The sequence below is a fragment of the Salvia splendens genome, chromosome 4, assembly GCF_004379255.2.
Source record: "Salvia splendens isolate huo1 chromosome 4, SspV2, whole genome shotgun sequence".
NCBI classification, from domain to species: Eukaryota; Viridiplantae; Streptophyta; class Magnoliopsida; order Lamiales; family Lamiaceae; genus Salvia; species Salvia splendens.
The window spans coordinates 31,409,652-31,429,490 of record NC_056035.1 but is presented as its reverse complement, the minus strand read 5'-3'; the positions used below and the strand labels follow the sequence as shown (position 1 = coordinate 31,429,490).

General features: G+C 36.7%; 2 protein-coding genes and 2 long non-coding RNA genes across 5 annotated transcripts; 3 read left to right on the top strand and 1 right to left on the bottom strand.

Moving 5' to 3' along the window:
- Positions 1–969: 969 nt before the first annotated feature.
- Positions 970–2,623, top strand: LOC121797927. Of its 2 annotated transcripts, none has more exons than XM_042196710.1 (4): positions 970–1,121; positions 1,229–1,478; positions 1,578–1,633; positions 2,288–2,623. In XM_042196710.1, the coding sequence occupies exons 1-4, from the start codon at positions 1,068–1,070 to the stop codon at positions 2,456–2,458; spliced, it is 531 nt and encodes a 176-aa protein (XP_042052644.1). In that variant the 5' UTR covers positions 970–1,067; the 3' UTR covers positions 2,459–2,623. The 2 variants fall into 2 exon arrangements, with proteins under 2 accessions (XP_042052644.1, XP_042052643.1); XM_042196709.1 differs by having other exon boundaries at positions 1,554–1,633.
- A 4,026-nt stretch (positions 2,624–6,649) lies between these two features.
- Positions 6,650–11,631, top strand: LOC121799835 (villin-4-like). The gene is made up of 22 exons (XM_042199337.1): positions 6,650–6,717; positions 6,978–7,069; positions 7,238–7,337; positions 7,408–7,476; positions 7,572–7,808; positions 7,886–8,063; positions 8,148–8,277; positions 8,375–8,537; positions 8,623–8,767; positions 8,859–9,124; positions 9,201–9,269; positions 9,360–9,428; positions 9,508–9,645; positions 9,729–9,857; positions 9,938–10,088; positions 10,188–10,198; positions 10,290–10,430; positions 10,513–10,638; positions 10,716–10,781; positions 10,877–11,195; positions 11,280–11,452; positions 11,518–11,631. The coding sequence occupies exons 2-22, from the start codon at positions 7,014–7,016 to the stop codon at positions 11,629–11,631; spliced, it is 2,850 nt and encodes a 949-aa protein (XP_042055271.1). The 5' UTR covers positions 6,650–6,717; positions 6,978–7,013.
- A 3,672-nt stretch (positions 11,632–15,303) lies between these two features.
- LOC121800085 lies at positions 15,304–16,945 on the bottom strand. The gene is made up of 4 exons (XR_006050427.1): positions 16,810–16,945; positions 16,682–16,741; positions 15,930–16,001; positions 15,304–15,455 (listed from the first exon to the last, which is right to left on the bottom strand). It is a non-coding gene; the product is annotated as an uncharacterized LOC121800085 (long non-coding RNA).
- On the top strand, positions 16,036–19,151 carry LOC121800086. Its single transcript, XR_006050428.1, has 4 exons — positions 16,036–16,548; positions 16,622–16,981; positions 17,912–18,324; positions 18,467–19,151. It is a non-coding gene; the product is annotated as an uncharacterized LOC121800086 (long non-coding RNA).
- Positions 19,152–19,839: the final 688 nt, after the last annotated feature.

Here is a 19,839-nt window from a genome sequence, read left to right as displayed (position 1 = left end):
TTATTTTGAAATTAATTCAGTTCTAATAATAACTCAATAATCATTGAAAAATGATAAATTATAAATTAATAACGAACAAATCAATAAATTTTTATTTTGTTGATAATTATTGAGTTGATATTGCAACTGAATTAATCTAAAATAAATATGAGAAATAAATTTATTTAATACAAAAAGGTTAGTTAAATTTTAAAATTCATTAAATACAAATTTAACTAAATTAAAATAAATATATAAAAAATTCTTAAATCAAAGTATTTTAATCACATCTGTTCTTAAGAGCATCCGCAGCGGTCGCTGCGGAGGACGGCGTCCGTGCCGCTGGAACGACACGCCCCTGTCCACCCCTGTGCTCTTGCCAACGGCACAGCTCTGCTCGATACATAGAGCACGTCCGTGCCGCTGAGCAAGGCGATGTGATGCGTTTCTATTGGTCGTTGGCATTTTTTTTAAATCGAAAATAATACCAAAATAAAAAATAAATATATTTTCAGATTCTCAAAAATATAGTCGTTTTATTACCGTTTTTTAAATTTTTTTTTGGATTTTTAAAAAAAAAATTTAATCCCAAAATCATCTATAAATACACACATTCATTATCCATTTGGGCGAAATTCGGCCACGAGTAGTGGATTTTTTATTTTTATAAATTTAATTATATAATTTTAAATTTTTAGGATATAAACTATGTAATTTTTAATTTTTAAGACTTTAATTATGAAATTTTTAATTTTTAGGATTTTAATTATGTAATTTTTAATTTTTAGGATTTTAATTATGTAATTTTTAATTTTTTAGTAATTAGTAATAGTATTTTGAGTATTTTTAATGTATTTTAATATGGTGGAAATATTTTTATTTAAATTGAATAATAGAATGATGAGACATTTGTCCATGTCCTTGCAGAAGAGCATGAACGTGAGTGTTGTGCTAACGGGGAAGACCGTAAGTATTAGAAGTCTATAATTCAGCGATTAAACAAGTCTCCCAAAAGTCAATGCAGCGCCGCCACCACAAAATTCTTCATATTTCAATTGTGCAAGGATAATTTTCTGATTCCCCCAATCATGGCCGAGGGCAAGGAGGATTCAGAAGCCATTCACCACCACCAACCTCTACCTGTAAGCTTTCATGTTGATAAAAACAACTTTTTTCTGATCTTAATTTATCCATCATTTATATCGAAGTATTGTTCTAATTAGGTTAGAGTATGTGTTTTCGGATGTAGTTTATAGAGGTGCTGTGCAAGAGTTCCGGAAAAATTAGGCGTTTTGCCGCCGGAACCGACGCGGCTTTCGCGGTTAATTTGATAAACCAGAAGCTGCTTTCCGACGGCGGTGGTGGAGCGAATCGTTTGCTGGCAACACACATTGATGCCGTTAAGGAAGGGGAAGAAGAGCCTGTTAGCTTTGGCCCTACTTCTCTGCTTGTGAATTATGGATCGGATTGGAAGTTGCAAACTGTGGTTGATTCTAATGGTGAATAGTACTTTTTTAGAATTTGGGGACAGAATTTGCTCGTATTGATTTCTGACTCTGTGAATGATATTTTAGGCCTTTGCTTGTTTCTTTTGATAGGTTATAAAGGAAAGGTCCACATTGTCAGGGAGAGAGTGCCCAAAGCTTATGCTCATGTATGAGGTTTTTTCGGTTGTCGATTTTTTTGATTTCCGGTTGATGAGTATGTATGTATAGTTGTGATGATTTCGGGATTGAATCAATAGGTTATGCTATTGTGTGTGGTTTTGAATGCGGTGTTTCGTAGGTTATGCTATTCATGATATTGAAATCAGTTTTGAGCTTTACATGCACTTGTTTGTGATTTCCTATACACGTGCTTAAGGAGATAGCTATCTGAAGTATACGAAGGATGTAGTTGTGAACCCGTGATGATGGTGTTATGTTATAGGCAGAGGCGGAGCTGGGGGGGCTTAAGCACTGAAACCCCACCATAAACCTAGGTTATAGGTATCATGGCAAGAAAAGAACTGAATAGATACCTTTAGAGTTGTAATCCTTGTATGATGAGCATTTGTCATGAGATGAGACTAATAAACTGTGAATTGCATGGAGCAGAATATCTGTATTTCATATGTTGTTTCTGAAAATGTTATCATATTACAGTTATATTGTAATTGCCTCTGAGAACTCTAACGAGCCTAAGCACAAGACACAAACTGGTAAAGGATTTAGAAAACATTGTTGTGGCTCTTTTTGTTTGAGGTGATGACTATATGACTATAAACATTTCCAGAAACAAATTGAACATTGGTGTCATGCTTTTGCAGGGTGTAGATGGTTCTCATCCAATGACAGAAAAACGGTCTTCGCCCATCAGTTTTGTGTACATCGGAAAGATATTGTTTGCGTTTCTTCTGTTATTCGTGATTGGTGCAGTATTCACTCTGTTTCTGGAAAACCTGCCTCAGTTAATCTTGTACATCAACTCGTCAACCTGATTAGAACTCGACTCAAATGTAAGTTATTTTAGCTTGACCACCCGACGTATGAATGGTTCCACGACTATCGAAGTACTTATCTAGATTGTTCATGGAAAGACTTTATGGCTACGATCTTGATAATTTTGTGATAACGTCGAAGTATGTTATTTTTCTTCTCCACAACCACATCTCTTCTCAACGCCTCATAACACACGAGGACGCTTTCTTTACATTCTCAATAGATCCCGAGTCGTTTGACAGAAATCGAATTCCAATTGAGTTACTAAAACTGTAAATTCCCTGTGAAAACATGCCATGTTTGGTTGTCGAGATTCTATCTGAGAAAGTAATCTAATTCCTTAAATTGTAAAATCTTGTGTTTGTTTCGGTTTTTAATTAAACTGGGAAAGTAATCAGAATCCCGAGAAGGAAAGTTAGTACAACTTTCCAGGATTCTGAATCCTAACTTTTTTAGGTATTCTTTTTTCTAGTTTTAGGATTATTACATATTTAATGCAATATAAGTATACTTTATTATTACTATTATTATTATTATTATTATTATTATTATTATTATTATTATTATTATTATTATTAATTACAATGCATTAAAAATAATTTAAAATTATAAACCATACTGAATTACGGTATAATAAATAACTATAATCAATATTAACATAATTATAACTATATTAATATTTATATATATTTTATTTCATAATAATTAATAATTTATTAAATAATTAAAATATAATAATATAATATAAATTATCTAATACTCCCTCCATCCCACAAGAATATGCACTCTTTTCTTTTTAGTCCGCCCCACAAGAATATACACTTTTTAATTTTGAAAAGTCATTTCTCTATAATGAGGTGGGACCCATTCTAACAATACTTTAATTATTTTTTTTCTCTCTACCTCTCTCTTATTTCACCAATTTTACATTAAAATCCATGCCGACCCCAAAGTGCATATTCTTTGGGGACGAATGGAGTAATAAATAATAATAATTATTATTATTTTATAAATTATAATTAATCAATAAAGCCATAGTGAAATTTCAAATTCTAAATTTATTCAATTATATTATCCATAAATATTACAACTATAATTATAATAATCATATTTATTATTATAATATAATTATAATACTCCATGTAACTATAATTACAATTATATTATTATATATTATGATGGATAATCCATATTTAATTAATAAATATAATAATATAATTATTATCAATTGTAATTAATAATTTATTAAAAATTTAATATTATTTTTTTATAAATAAAAATAATACTCCCCCCGTCCCATAAAAATATGTGCACTTTCCATTTTCGTCCGTCTCATAAAAATATATGCATTCTATTTTTGGAAAGTTATATCAATTTAATATTGTAGGTCTCACTATCCACTAACTCTATTTTAACTACCACTCTCCTCATCTCTCTTACTTTACCATTTTTTTCTTAATTCTTGTGCCATCTCATCCACCCATCGGCGGATCCAGGTGGGGTCGGGCGGGGTCGGCCGACCCCACCATCGGCCTCGGAGTTCCGCTGGAAAGCTCCTTTCATCAGCCTCCGACCCAACGCAGTGAGATTATGAGGAGACTAGCATAGAGAAAAGAAGTGAGGCAGTGGGAGGCGGTTGCCGAGAATGAAGAGATGGAGAGGTTTGAGAAAGTGAAACGGAAATGGGTTTTGCGCAGTGGTTGAGGAGACAAGTTGAAGATGGTGAATACAAAAAGTCTTTCTGATCATTATTGATTTCTATTCCTTGTATTATTATTTACTCCAAGCAAGCTATAATTGAATACTATAGCATATAGAATTACGTGTATTTGATTAAAATTAATACTCATACTACTAGATTAAATATCTTGAATTATGTGTATTTGATTGTAAAATAGGCTTTGAATTTTTCTTTCTTTATTTGTATTAGTTCTTTAGAAAATATGTCTCTATCTAATAATTACATTTAAGGTTAAATTTATTTTTTATATATCAATATATCATTTTATTTAACTTAAACACATACTTCAATAAATATAAAATAAATACTTCTTAATTTCTTCTAATTTTGATTTTATAATTAAAATTTTCAATATTAATATTCATATTCATATTCAAATTATTTTTACATTTGTAAAACTTAGGATGTTACAAAAAAAATTGGGATATTGGTACCTAAGTATTTTGAAATTTCCCAAAAATTTGTTTTTTCTACAAATATTAAACTTGGCATATAATATCACAAATTTAAATAGTTGTTGAATTTTTTCCACCAACTAAAAAACCCGGCTACATTTCATTTGTTATTACATCACATAAGATATGATTACCACTTAAAAATAATAGTGGTGTGTGATTACAAAATCTCTAGATGCCAGATTGGTTATTCATCTCATTTTAATGTAGGAGTAATTAGATTTTGTCGCCGGTGAGAAAAATTCGACAACTATTTAAATTTGTGATATTATAATATGTCAAGTTCAAAGTTCGTGGGAAAAATAATTTTTTGAAATTTTTTGTAATATTAGGAGCCAATATCCCAAAAAAATTATAGATGTTGTTTGCATACTATCGGTACTCAGAATAATTATATAAATTAAAATATATATTTATAAAAATAATAATTTAAATAATTATTTTAAACAGTACTATTATTATTTCGTTCGACCCCACGATATTTAGTTCCTGGATCCGCCACTGCATCCACCCATATTTTTATGGGACGGAGGGAGTAATAAGTAGGAGCATAATTTTAGTTTGGTTTTTAAATCAAATATAAAATTTAAAATCTTGATATTTTCCAAACACAAGAAAGTAAAGTTATTATGAATCATATTCCTGTGAATCATTTTCTATGAATTATTTTCCTTGCCAACTTTACTTTCCCGTCAACCAAACATGGCCGAAGGGCTAACCAAGTCGGGAGGTTAACACATACCACTGAGTTAAATTAAATCGAATATAAAAAAGAGCAAATAGAATTCAGATAAAAGCGAAACATAGACACTAAATGGACCTTAAATGTAATCAACTAAATTGCCCTTCATAATACTTAAAGCTGTACATCGAACTATTGAAAAAGAAGGAAATGACATTTTTGCTCCTTTGAATTCTTACCTTGCATTTTTCACATATGTTTATGCTAAGTTTATAATTCAAATTATTAATACCAAGCAAGAGTTTCACTTAATAGTTATTGACAACACCGAAGTGATTTACTAAATCTATTCTATTTTTATTATAGCAAAAACAATTTACAGTATTGTGGCTTTAGATTTTCTTTTTGCCTTATTGTAAAATGAGGCCTAAGAAGCACTTTTATTAAATCACTTAAACTATTGATCGAAATCTGTCAAAGACAAATTTGATTTAATGCTACCTATTAGCCAATTATGATTTTGTACCACAATATCTATATATTTTATATGAACAATCAACTAACAATATACTTAGAATAAGATTTTTAGATTTAGGACCCAAATTCTAAGCTTAAGCTTATTTTTTTCAAAACTAATATACTATTTTGTGCTCAAAATCAAGTTTATTACTATAATGTGGTAAAACACAAAGCACCAAATTTATTTTGATAGCAATACCATTTACTAGTATTACTATAATTTGTTCTCCCATTCCATTGAATTGGGGTTCTATTTTTAGGTGTCGTTCCCATGATCATCATTCTTCCAAAAAACACGCATACTTCTTCCCTCCCATCAGGAAATACTTTCATATTTCCAGATCATTTCATTTTCCCCTCTCTCCATCTTATGTTTGATTCATTTTCAAGTTGGCTATAAGGTGATTACCATAACTGCATTCCTTTATTTCTCCTCTCTTTAACAACATGTATGTGATTTGGCCTCAAATGCTATGCATGCTTTAACTACAGAAACATTGATCATCAAGGAAAGAAATAACACAAATGCATGGAGAATTTTTAAAAAAATGTATGTGTCTATCTAAGCATTTGGTATATTATATGATCATTTTATGGCTTACAAAAGAGGTTCCTAATTGGTAAAGAGGATTTCTCAATCACCATAAAGTTAAAAGTTTAGTTTTTTTTTGTTGAGGAATACTACCAAATTTGGTATTTTTGAGGAAGTTGTTATGTACTCTAACAACTCTAAGGGGTATTTTTTACTAATTATGTCTTTTTCTTTGTTCAAATTGAGCCAGTGGAGTTAACCATTTTAGGGGCATACCTACAGACCAAGAAGGATAAATAAAGCCTTTCTCCAAGAAACAAAAGATGGAGGTTATGACATGATTAAGAAAGTCATAAGCTCTAACAGTATTTCTTTTTGTAATTGTGGCACTGTATTAGTCTTTTTTTTTTTTGTGTGTTTCTGGTCTGTTATTTATGGCATCAGTTGTTAGGTGATTTGGTTTCTACCTTTAGTGCTTAGAGGTAAACAGTTTCATAGTCAATGGAAATTTGTGTTTAGTTGCATGAAATGGATTGCATCAACCAGTATGACACTAACGACTAGTGAATCTGCGTCGTTATCTTATCAGGAAGACTTCCACAACTGAGTTTTAGAGGAGGTCACCATGTCAATTTCACTCAAGGATTTGGATCCTGCTCTACACGGGGCAGGACAGAAAGCGTATCCTCATTCTAAAAAATAAAACTTTCTCGAACATCGCCATGAAATTGTGATCGAATGTTTGCAGTTTACACTGCATGAGTAAAATTCTGCCATTTACAATGATTTCAGGGATTATATTCCTTTTAGCACGTGTATACTGTTTCTATTCTCCTTGACTTCATACAGCGGGATTGAGATTTGGCGAATCGAAGATTTTAAACCTGTTGCAGTCCCACAACCTTCACATGGAAAATTCTTCAGTGGTGATTCCTATGTGATTCTAAAGGTAAGTTCTCATTTCTATGTGATCATAATGGAGAAATTTGTTTGTTCCTAACTCTGTATCCTTTCTGTAGACCACTGCCTCGAAGAGTGGAGCCCTTTGTCATGATGTTCACTACTGGCTAGGTAAAGATACTAGCCAGGTAACTATTTTAGTTTTATCATTCATCCATAAATCCACCTTGTCTGTTACCAATCATTCCCTGATTTCTGTCTGTTGAAATATTGTGCTATTTAGGATGAAGCTGGTGCGGCAGCCATCAAGGCGGTAGAGCTAGATGCATCACTTGGTGGGCGTGCTGCTCAGTACCGTGAAGTACAAGGCCAAGAGTCGGAGAAGTTCCTTTCCTATTTCAAGCCATGTATAATACCTCAACAAGGTGGATTCTCCTCGGGTTTTAAGCATGTTGAGGATGGAGAGCACCCGAACCGCTTGTACGTATGTAAAGGGAAACATGTTGTCAATGTGAATGAGGCAAGTACAACTCTCCGGATGATTCATGGTTCTAGTATAAATTCCTTCGTCTCACATCACCCCTTATCCTAGAACAGGTGCCTTTTGCGCGGTCATCATTAAATCATGATGACATATTCGTTTTAGATACAAAGTCTAAAATATTTCAGTTTAACGGCTCCAACTCTTCGATTCAAGAAAGGGCTAAAGCACTGGAAGTTGTTCAGTACATTAAAGACACTTATCATGATGGGAAATGTGAAATAGCAGCTGTTGGTAACTATGCTACTACTTGCATTCTTTTTCTCTAGCATTGCTTGGCCGAGTTTGCCAACACATGCCTTGTGTTTTTACCTGCAGATGATGGAAAACTAATGGCTGATGCTGCGGCCGGAGAATTTTGGAGTATCTTTGGTGGCTTTGCTCCACTTCCAAGGAAAGTATATTCCGTACCCAAGAGCCCTCGTATTGTTCAGCCTAAGCTTTCGTGGTATGTATTTTTTCCTCAACTTTCCTCCAAATAATGCATAACAATTTGATCTGCGATGATTTGAATACGTAAGCTGATATAGTCTCTAATGTTTAAGCATCGAGAAGGGCGAGGCAGTACCTGTTGAGGCTAATTCGTTGGCAAGGGAGTTGTTGAACTCAAATAAATGTTATATTCTCGATTGCGGGATGGAAGTCTTTGTTTGGGTGGGGAAAAATACTTCTCTTAAGGAACGGAAAACTCTGAGCAGCACGGTTCATGTAAATCTGACTGCCTAAGGCTTCCTCTTCTTGATTTTAAAGCTGTTACTGTGGTAGTGCCTCAATGCTGTGTTTCATGTTATAGGAAATAGTGCAAAAACTAAACCGGTCCGACTTTCATATAATCCGCTTGATGGAGGGCTTTGAGACAGTGATGTTCAAGGGAAAGTTTGATTCATGGTCGGATGTACCCGCCCCCGCGAAGCAGGATACTAAAGGAAAGATTGCAGGTCAGTGATCCCATCCAGTGGATTATAACATTCTTCATTACATGTAACTATGTATTTTAGCCTTTTCTAATCAAGATTTTGATGGTTTTAGCACTTCTAAAGCAGCAAGGAGTTAACGTGAGGGGTCTCGTGAAAGCAGAAGCTCCTCAAGAAGAAGAAGAAGAACCTCACACTCATATAGATTGCACAGGCGATCTACAGGTTTGGCGCGTTAATGGTAACCAGAAGGCGATTCTCGAAGGCCCTTCTCAGTCGAAGTTTTACAGTGGGGATTGCTACATCTTCCAATACTCTTATCGTGGCGAAGATAGAGAGGAATATCTTGTAGGAACATGGTTTGGAAAGCAAAGTGTTGAGGTGATCTTCAATTTACTAAAGCAATCTTAGTATACATGTTGATGGGATAATTGACCATGCTATTCATTCTCTATAGGAAGACAGGGTAGAAGCAACTACACAGGCTAGCAAGATGGTTGAGAATATGAAATACTTCCCTGCTCAGGCATGTTACCTTGACAAATTCGTTGCGATATCATCTAACGCTAACTTCAGCCTCGTTACTCACAATTGCATTTGTTCTGTTCTTTTCCAGGCTCGTATTTATGAAGGATTCGAGCCAGCTCAGTTCTTTGCCATTTTCCAGAGTTTCAACGTGTTTAAGGTTCATTTTAAAACAGATATAAAAAGCACTTTCGAATTTCTCTCAATGGCTCTTGTTGTAAAAACCTGCACGTCGCCAGGGCGGTCTTAGCATGGGATATAAGAATAACCTTGCCAAGAAAGGACTTGCAGACGACACGTACTCTGAGGATGGGCTTGCATTGTTCCGGATTCAGGGGACGGGACCTGAAAATATGCAAGCAATACAAGTAGAACCTGTAAGTCCTTGTTTTTTGTTTTTCCAATTCTGTGTTGATTCGTGTAAAACTACGCCTTCACTTGTATTCTGTGATTGATTCAGGTGAGCTCGTCTTTGAACTCCTCGTACTGTTACATACTACACAGTGGTACATCTGCTTTCATCTGGCTGGGAAGCTCCACAACAACGGAAGAGCAGGAGCTCGCGGAGAGGTGGCTCGATATTTTGAAGGTCTGATACCAATTGATGAAATGCTATAGTATTCTATAATAACAATAGTCCATATTAAATCATACCATTTGTATTTGCAGCCAGATGTGCAGTCTAGATATCAAAAGGAGGGTGCGGAATCCGAGGTGTTTTGGGGTTTAATCGGAGGCAGAAAATCTGAGTACGCGAAGCAGAAAATCAAAAGAGTGGCTGAAGGAGACCCTCATCTGTTCTCATGCACTATATCTAAGGGCATGTCATCATTTTTTTCCTTATAATTTGATCATTTCTGTTCATTCTTTTTGTAAATCCAACTAACTGGTTTCTTTCATAATTCTTGTACCTTTTCAGGAGATCTCCAGGTATTTATTTACTTGGACACATTCTCTGAATTCATTCCACCTTATTTCTCATAGTTTTCTGAAAATTTTGAGATGTGATTTCCTTTTGCAGTTTGATGAGGTGTACAACTTCGACCAGGATGATCTAATGACCGAAGACATATTCATCGTTGATTGCCACTCCGACATTTATGTCTGGATCGGGCAAATGGTCCAAAGCAAAAACAAGATGAATGCCTTAAATCTAGGAGATGTATGTTTTTAGCCTTGTTTTGCATTCTTGAGGACTAGTTACATGTGAAAAGCATTTTGTAACGTCTCGTTTCCTTGTACAGAAATTTCTGGAGCGCGACGTTCTTGGTGAAAAAATATCCAAGCACGCCCCAATATACGTAGTTACAGAAGGGAACGAGCCTGCATTTTTCACCCGTTTCTTCACTTGGGACACTAGAAAATTCGCAGTGAGTGTGCCCTCTGTGAAATCTCACCGGCCTTTTGGATTTTACGCGTGAACGCTCATTTACTCTCGTGTCTGCAGATGCATGGTAACTCTTTCCAACGAAAACTGGCTATTGTCAAACACGGCGGTACACCAAAGCTTGAAGTAAGTAGCCTTGGTTATATTATACCATTCTTCTTGTTTTATCACATTACATAACTTGCTAGTCTTGTTATATGCTCTGTACGTGTAAATGGCAGAAGCGGAGAAGGAGAATACCTATAGCGCTTGCTGGGAGATCGGGTGCACCAGAAAAAACGCAGCAACGTTCAAGAAGTCTGTCTGTGGCCCCTGATAGAAACCGCATACGAGGAAGGTCTCCAGCATTCAACGCGCTAGCATCAGCCTTCGAGAGTCCTAATGCGAGGAACCTGTCAACTCCTCCACCTAATCTGTACCCGAAGTCGTTGGATATTCAGGATGCAACTAAAGAGAGATCAGCAGCCATAGCAGCCCTGACCAAAGGCCTTGAGCAACCAGGACCGGCTCGCCAGCTTATCTTCCCGTGCTCTATTAGAGGTTTGTTTTTTTGTTTTTCTAAATTTAGTTTTTCCTACTCGTACATCAACAACTGTTTGATAACAATTCATGCGTGTATTGGAGCAGGGCGTGACGTCCCAAAGACTAGAGGGGAGGAGCCGAAGCCAGAGACGATACAGGAAGATGGGCAGGAAGACGAGGCAGATGACGACGAAGGGCTCACAACGCATCCGTATGAACGCCTTATAACAGATTCAACCGATCCGGCTCCAGACATTGATGTCACTAAGCGAGAGGTATGTATGCAGCAGCCATGTTGATTGAATTGAATTTAAATTAAAATGGTTGTTTATGTGTGCAGGCATATTTGTCATCAGAAGATTTCAAGGCGAAATTCGGGATGAACAAGAGTGCTTTCTACAGGTTCCCTAAATGGAAACAGGATAAGATAAAGACAGCTCTAGAATTGTTCTGAGCAGATTTAAGAAGAGTGTGCATGCTCAAACAGCTTAGGAATCTCTTTTGTTTTAGATTCTAAGATAGATTTCTTGATATATAGCCTGCTTTTTATTTTATTTTATTTTATTTTTCATTTTTAGCCTTAGCAGCAAGTCATCTGTTTTGGCTCAGCAGAGAATATACAATTTTTAGGGCGTCAAGTGTGTACAGAACAGGAATGTATAAAACCACTCATAATCATTTATTTGGCTACTTAATAAACTTTTTTAATTTTGCTGCTATTTAAATTTATACTTTCAAAGATTTAAATGTATCTTACATGTCTTAGATTGATTCAACACATATAATTAAACAGAACTCTAAATTAAGTCTATATAATTAAGAATCATAGTAGTATGTATTTAAAATGACACATGAATTAATACACAATTAGTAAATTAAGAAAAATGCGGTGAATGATAGTTAAATTAGTGTAACACCCGCAATTTTCAGATAATAATTTTTTTTATTGAATGCGATATGGTGATTTAAAATGAAATTTTGGAGATACGCAAATAATATTTTTTGGACAGACAAAGTCTTTTAGTTCTTTTATGAACTTTATGAAATACAAATTTTGGTTGATTAATCAAGTGGATGAGTTGAGGAGTTGTTATTGTACTTGGCATAACACCAATGGACTAATTATTTTGCATAGTGCTAAGAGAAGTGAGTACTTTGATTTAATATTCGTACTTACGTAGTAGTATGAATTATATTTTGTTGAGAGAAATAATTTCTTTTTGTGGGATTTTATTTAAAGTGCTATGCGTAGTACGATGTGGTTGGAACCGTAGGTGATTGTGGAATTAATATTTGGAACAACACCAAATGTTAATTGGCTTGTGTTGGGCGAATTTTGTTGGAACCGGATAACGAGATTTAATTAAAATTTTCCGTGACTTTAATTAATAAAAAGGAAATGTGAGATATAAAACAGTATATTTGGGCTTCTCGAATAAATAATAGAGCCCAATGTTTATTACTTACAAAATTAGCTTTGGGCCTATCAATTAAAACAAACAAATAAATAAATAAATGGGAGATATCTTTGAGCCCAATCCTCCCTTAACTCTACTCTTCACGGCTAATTTCTCTTCAGCAAAAATATTTCAGAAATTGTTCAGCTTCCTACACAATAAAAACACCCAATTAAATCCTAATTAGCAATAAATCACCCAACTAACTCCTAGATTTTACTCCCTCGCTAATCACTTTCACAATCTGCATCCGTAGCAAAAACCAAAAAGAGAGAGAGCCTAGAGAGAAAGAAAGTAGAAGGCCTCTGGTTTCCAATTCATGGCAGAAACCGAGAGCTTCTAAGGACTGCCCTAGTTATCGTCCAACAATCAATTGAATTACAGGTAATCCGTATTCCTCCGTTCATAGCACAATTTTGCACTTCTTTCAGAAATCAAACGTATGCGAAATTGTGACAGAAACTGAATCTGCAAAGTCCAATGGGCTACTCCTTTCGGTCCTACAATTTCACAACCAATATCATGTTATCGAGGTAAAATCCCTTCCCAATTTCAAGTCATGAACTTTTAGTATACCCTCCACAGCATATCGTCATACATCACTCTCACGCTGAACTCGGAATTAAATCAACAACCATATCTGTAACGCCCCACTTTTTGAACCCTAATTTTCGAACCCTAAAGTACTTGCATTTAATGCTTTTAATGTCGCGAAGTCCGTGAATTGAAAGTATCATTCTATGAATGCTGAAAAAATATCATTTTATAGTGTATAAATATCATTTTTAGTAAAAATGATATTTTTGACCCATAAAATGATAGGTTATTAGGTTATCACCATAAATATGGTTATCATTTTTAACGCACCCCTCTATATATATATTTCGAAATGTGAGATGATATATATAAGATTGCCCTTACTTGATTGTGAAGTATGATGTCAAATATGATGAATATTGTCAAACATGTGAAATTGTATCTTTCTTGATGAGGAAAATATGTGAATGTATGTTGAACTTCCAGAAGTGTTTGGAAAATCTAATTTTCATTTTGTCCATATATGGTGGGATTTACATGGTTTTGGAAGTTGTGCAAAGTACGATGCATGTTGATTTTGATAGATACAAATGTATAGTGTATGAAATACAACTCCTATGGTGTTGAAGTTTTTGGTTGTAACCGTACGTACCTATAAAATACGCGATAAATAAGTATGTTACAATAATAAACGAGGAGGTGTGAAATGTCTAATACGAGGCAAGTAGCCTATGGAGATCTAGAAGTCGACGTACTGCGATTTGAAGAAATACAAAATCAAACAAAATGAGCGAACCATTTACCTTGAGGGCAAAAGTTTTATTCCTGATGTGATACAACTATCATACCTCTATCTTGTATACATATCTGTATGCATCCACATCATACTCTCAACATCATTTTGAGCCATATATCTTCCTTATTTCTTTCTATCATTGAGTTGATGTTGAGATTTTCATCTATGTAGATGGCAAGATCGTATTATATGCTCCGATGCGCAATCGCAACGCCAGAAATAAAAATTTCTCTGTTGAGAGCTACAGAGAATACGAGTGGGATGGAAAGATCTACCTTATGGTTTATGTTTCCGAGTTTTACGATCGATTGATGGACGCCTACGCGTATGGGGGAGCCACCCATCATGCGGGAATCGCAAAGCTTATCCACACCCTACCGCTCCTGGGAGCCAGTGGGTCGCCCAGGCGGCAGATTCATTCACATGATATAGCCCGCCCGAGTACGTACCGCGAGGGGACTTGCTCGGTCTTTTAGGGGTACTACTTCCGGCCTTAGTGGCTGCATCCGTTGGACCACCACGTTACCCACCTCCGCAAATTTTTCCGCCTGACCAAGCTTTCTTAAAAAAATATCATTATGACAAGGAGCCACATGTCTCAAGCGCTCCCAAAAGAGCAAGGCTCGGGATGCGCACTTCGGCCTCTCCAAGAATAGACAGGGAGGTCGAGAGGATACTCATGCCGATCCCTTCACCCGTGCGTGCCGAAGAAGAAGATGAGGAGGAGGAGGAGGAGGAGAAACCCCTCGAGGAAGAATGGAACCCAAATATGGAGAGTGTTGGCGAGACCGAAAAGGATGAGGAGAAAGATGAGGGAGAAATTTAAAGACGATAGTCATGGAATAGAATGTTATGGGAGAACATTTCTCGAACATTCTTATATATATATATTTTTTCAAGACCATAGTATTGACATCAATCTCCAAAAGTAAAATTTCCCATTGCAACTTTCAATATTCAATAATCCAAACCAATAGTCACCAAAATACTTTTACCTCTTTTTTCGTGGTTGGGCGTGACGAGTTGTGGTGTTGAGCCTTCGATGTTTAACACTTTAGCCAATTAATACAAGAATAGATTTTAACTCAAAAAGACTCTTGGGTCCAGATCGGAAAGAACTGAGGCTTTGATACCAAACTGTCACGACCGCACTTTAGGGTTAATAAATCCGGACAATCGTGATTAAAAGAACTTACTAAACAGACGTAGAAAACTAGGATTTCAATAAAGAGTTTGACCGATAGTTAATATTTAAAAAATAGGGGGCAAGAGTTTGACATTATCCAAAAGATATCAAGTTTTCAAATATCCAAATAATTAGGTTCAAAGCTAAATAAATGATGAGTAAAAACAATGTCTCAGCGGAAGCGTTCAAGAGAAAGAGTAACGTCATGTGTGGAGACACAACGACACTTGTAGTTCAAAGAAAGCCAAATAATACTTCAATTTTAAAAGCTCCTCACCACCAATTGCTCGTCGCCGCTCAACCTGCACATAAGGAAAACACATGCATAGTTGAGTACTATAAAAATACTCAGTGGACTTATGCCGAAAACAAGTTATCAAAATAATATTTATCATGACATCCATAAGTAACCATCGGGGTTTAGCTTTAGAAAGACCTGAGGCACTCAAAATCATTCTCATTGTAAAAAGTCGACTGATCAGTCAATTTCCCATAGACGTTAACCATATCTGCACATTGACATACATGACATGGAATGTGGCCACAAACCAAGTCACTAGACCGGCCAACCCATACGCTAGCACACAGTCTACCATAGGTGTACACTAATCCAAGTAGGGTGTGCGGCCCTACGAGGACCCGAATTCGATTTAAATAATAATGGAAAAAACCACATCAGATAGGCACGTTAAAATCAAATCACGGCATGATAAACATAGTTTCATTCCCATCGATAAAATATTTAGGACATTGTCCTTATTTAAAAGAAAGCCCACCTCGAGTGCTTAATCCACAAATATATTCTTTCCTTTGATATCACATCTTGCTTGCAAGGAATCGCCTTTAACCTTTAAATAACACATAGATCAACACAAGAAATCAAACAACAATTAAGATGCATGCATCCTAAGGCTTCAATTATTTTTTATTGGTAAGGTTACAATTTCTACCTATCCATATTAAAATACACACACGTATATAACTGCATATTCTTTAAAAGAGTCAAATATTTAAATAATATTAAAGAGATAGTAGTTAAATTTGAAATATGAAACAAATGGGCACATCTGCCGTTCCAAAGTTGCACATATCCCCTTTCCACCTCCATTTTGAAACCATCAAAACACAAAGGCATGAAACAAAATAAAACAAGCAGCCAAAATTCCCTTTCCCAGAATTACTCACGTCTACTGCTTCTTCCCCTCTCTCTCACTTTTTTTTCAAGAATACACCCAATTGAATTCAAACAAAGAAATCCGTCGGCCCTCTCAAAAAAAACAAAGAAATTAGAGCTCTGCCGCCCGCACCAATCGACCGGTCACCGCCGCGGCTTCCGTCGTCGGCTCACTTGGCGACCTCGATCCACTCTGATTAGCCATGTTTTCCCCATTAAAGGTGCGATCTTGATTTATTTAAGTCCAGTTCTTAATTCGGTTGCTTCGGTTTTCCGATTAGAGATTGATTTCAGATTTCATGAAATGCAAAACACATGAAAAGGAAAGAGGATTGGTTGTCGGGAGGGATATACCTTGAACAGATTTTGAAGGAACAAACGATAACTCCCTCTCTGGAGTTTGGTTCTCGGTTTCTGCCGGAAAGAGTTAAATGAGTTGGTTTCAAAACATGTAGAATAGAGGGGAAATTCTGCAAGATTACCTTGAGTTCGATTGAGTAGAAGTTGAGAAGAATTGGTTTTGTTCTTGTGAGTTCTTGCAGATTTGCAGAGAAGCGAAAATGGGTGGGGTGAAATTTGATTTGTGAAAGGAGTATTATAGAGAGGAGGCGGCTGGAGGAGCAGAATGGGGTAGAAATACCGTGTCTTGCAGAGGTAATTGTGATAAATGATTCTATAATAATTGGAATTATAGCCTTATTGATGGTTTAGATTTGGAAGAGATTCACGGAGAGTGAGATACGGTTTTTGAACGTGGGAAAGAGGTGGATAATGAGTAACTAATTAAATTAGTTTTATTTACGGTCCTTTGTATTTTATTTAAATTATCCAACAACAATTTCGCTCGACAATTAATCCACGGACTTCGCGACATTAAAAGCATTAAATGCAAGTACTTTAGGGTTCGAAAATTAGGGTTCAAAAAGTGGGCCATTACAAAATCAATCAAACACACCCCTAGCAGTTTAATTGAGAACTGAAACGAAATTATTAGAAATGTTCCAAAAAGAAATATGGGTTGGTGAGATTGGAAGAGGTGACGGATTTGGGGGGAAAATAGAAATGAGAGATGGGAGTGGTGAATACCAATGGTAAAGAGTAAAGAGGGAGTATAGTTGGGCCTCCTTTGATTTTGGTTTTGGGCCCTAAATTAAATGGGAGGAAAAAGGTTGGGCCAACTACTAAATTATTAGTTGGGCTGAGAATAAAATTCAGTTGGGCTGAGTTTAATTAATTAATCGTTGGGCCGATGAATAAATTTAATGGTGAGGAATATTTAATTAATTTTCGGAATAATTCAAAGAGTGAATAACTTTATCCCAAGTCGGAAATAATTAATTCGAACAGAAATAATTTGCGGGAATTTAATTATACGCGCTTAATTAAATTTTGGGATTAATTTCTACATCTTGGAGGAAAATACGAGGAGTTAAAGGAGGAGTTTATGGGCGCAAGCGGCCGTCGAATAATCGAAAATATGCGAAAATCAAGAAACGAGATAAAAGACTTTAATTAGGATGCATGCATTCTGATTAGTAGTTTTCTCGTGCTAATTGTCGTGTTATTATTTTTGTTTCTATAAAGGAAATTGTCCGTGAGACTCTAAATTCGGAACGAGGAAATACTCAAGTTGCGATACCTTTTAAGCGAACAAGGTGAGTTTTCTTTTAATTTAAGAAAGTACCGTTCATAAAAATTTTGGGCTTTGTTCCCAATGATACCAAATACTTTGACGTGAAAGGATAGATTGTCATGCCGTATTTTGTATTTTTGTGGAATACCTATCTGCCTGGCTTTTTGCTGTTGCCTGGATTTTTGTGGAACCCCTAATTTGCAAAACATACGAGGAAAGGGAAGTCGAGCGTTGGATGGAGGCGAATGCGTCGCGACATCTACCTTCCATACCCTCTTGTTTGATGAAGCCGCATGTTGGGCGTTTCTTTGGGGTATCACCATACGAAATCGAATGAGGATAACGAAATTCTATCCTTAGAATGGTGAAGATTTACAATGAAAACTTGATATCACTTTACACGTTTTTCTCGCATCCTTTCATACACACATATCACATACCGCATTCTTTTATTATACTCTACCTATTCTTGAGCGTTACTGAGAGACCTTATCATTTTTCTGTAGATGATGCGTACTGCTCATGCTCCTCGTAAGAGTACCATAGCTACAGAGACGAGGCGTCGCCATATTGATAGGTTCTATGCCTGCCGAAGGATGGCGGGGGAGGACATAGTTGAGTTTGTGACACGTTTTTTGTCTTGTTGGCGTCGCGCTCATCCCTACATAGTGGGAGGATACGACGGTATTGTACTACTAGTGGACACTCTACCCAAGGAGTAGAGTGAGTGGCCTCAGGCTACTGCCAAGCGGTTTTTCAGATGCAACCCACCATTAGTTGCGTTGGATGGAGACATACATGAGTTCGTGAAGGCCATATTTGATGTATTGGTGGACCATCCGGAGAGACCGCCACTTGCTTCTAAGGTGGAGCCACCCACCACACGATTCGATCTATCTCTTTGGACTATTCCCGGGCTAGAGAAGGGCGAGTCCTCCCGATCATCGAGGGCCAAGAGGGTCCGCACCGAGGATCGAGACTGCTATGACTCTGAGAAGGGGGGTCGGATAAGGAGGATGATGACCACGAGTTATACGCTGGAAATGAGAAAGAGTTATAGCACGCAGAGGATATTTGGAAGGGGAAGGCGGTGATAGAGGAAGGGGACCCAGATGATGAGGAGGACCCCGAGGAGAGACCTTACAATGAGACTTCGGGCATATAGGATGCCAAGTTTATTCCCCACCTCCACTCAAGCCACTACTTGTGATTCCACACGAGTTTATTTCAGATAGTGTATGGATAATGGAACATTCATATCCCATGGATAAAATGGACCACTTGGCGGAAGGTACTCGTACGCGGCCTCATATGAGGGAGGTGGAATCACAGGTAGTGGCTCGAGTGGAGGTGGGGGAATAAACTTGGCATCCTCTACGACCGAAGTCTCGGTGTAAGGTCCCTCCTTGGGGTCCTCATCATCATCTAGGTCCCATTCTTCTATCACCGCCTTCCAAATATCCTCTGCGTGCTCTAACTCTTTCTCCTTGCTGGTGTCCAACTCATGGTCATAATCCTCATTAGAATCCCCCTCCTCGGAGTCATAGCGGTCTCCATCCTCGGTGTGGACCCTTTAAGCCCTCGATGATCGGGAGGACTTGTCATCCTCTCGCTCGGGAAATGTCCAAAGGGGTAGATCCATTTGTCTGGTGGGTGGCTCCACCGTAGAAGTAGGTGGTGGTCTCTCGGGATGATCCACCAATACCTCAAACATGGCCTTCACGGACCCATGCATGTCTCCATCCAACGGAACTGATGGTGGGTTACATCTGAAAAATCACTTGGCCGTAACCTAAGCCCACTCACTCCACTCCTTGGGTAGAGTGTCCATCAGTAGCACAATACCGTCTCTTCCCACTCCGTAGTGATGAGCATGGCG

Excerpts from the sequence above, each read along its gene's own strand:
- LOC121797927 (XM_042196709.1), top strand. The coding sequence starts at position 1,068 with ATGGCCGAGGGCAAGGAGGATTCAGAAGCCATTCACCACCACCAACCT. Across the intron at positions 1,122-1,228 it reads ACCACCACCAACCTCTACCT|TTTATAGAGGTGCTGTGCAA; the intron begins GTAAGCTTTCAT and ends TTTCGGATGTAG. Across the intron at positions 1,479-1,553 it reads AACTGTGGTTGATTCTAATG|GCCTTTGCTTGTTTCTTTTG; the intron begins GTGAATAGTACT and ends ATGATATTTTAG.
- LOC121799835 (XM_042199337.1), top strand. The coding sequence starts at position 7,014 with ATGTCAATTTCACTCAAGGATTTGGATCCTGCTCTACACGGGGCAGGA. Across the intron at positions 7,809-7,885 it reads ATGTTGTCAATGTGAATGAG|GTGCCTTTTGCGCGGTCATC; the intron begins GCAAGTACAACT and ends ATCCTAGAACAG. Across the intron at positions 9,646-9,728 it reads AAGCAATACAAGTAGAACCT|GTGAGCTCGTCTTTGAACTC; the intron begins GTAAGTCCTTGT and ends TGATTGATTCAG.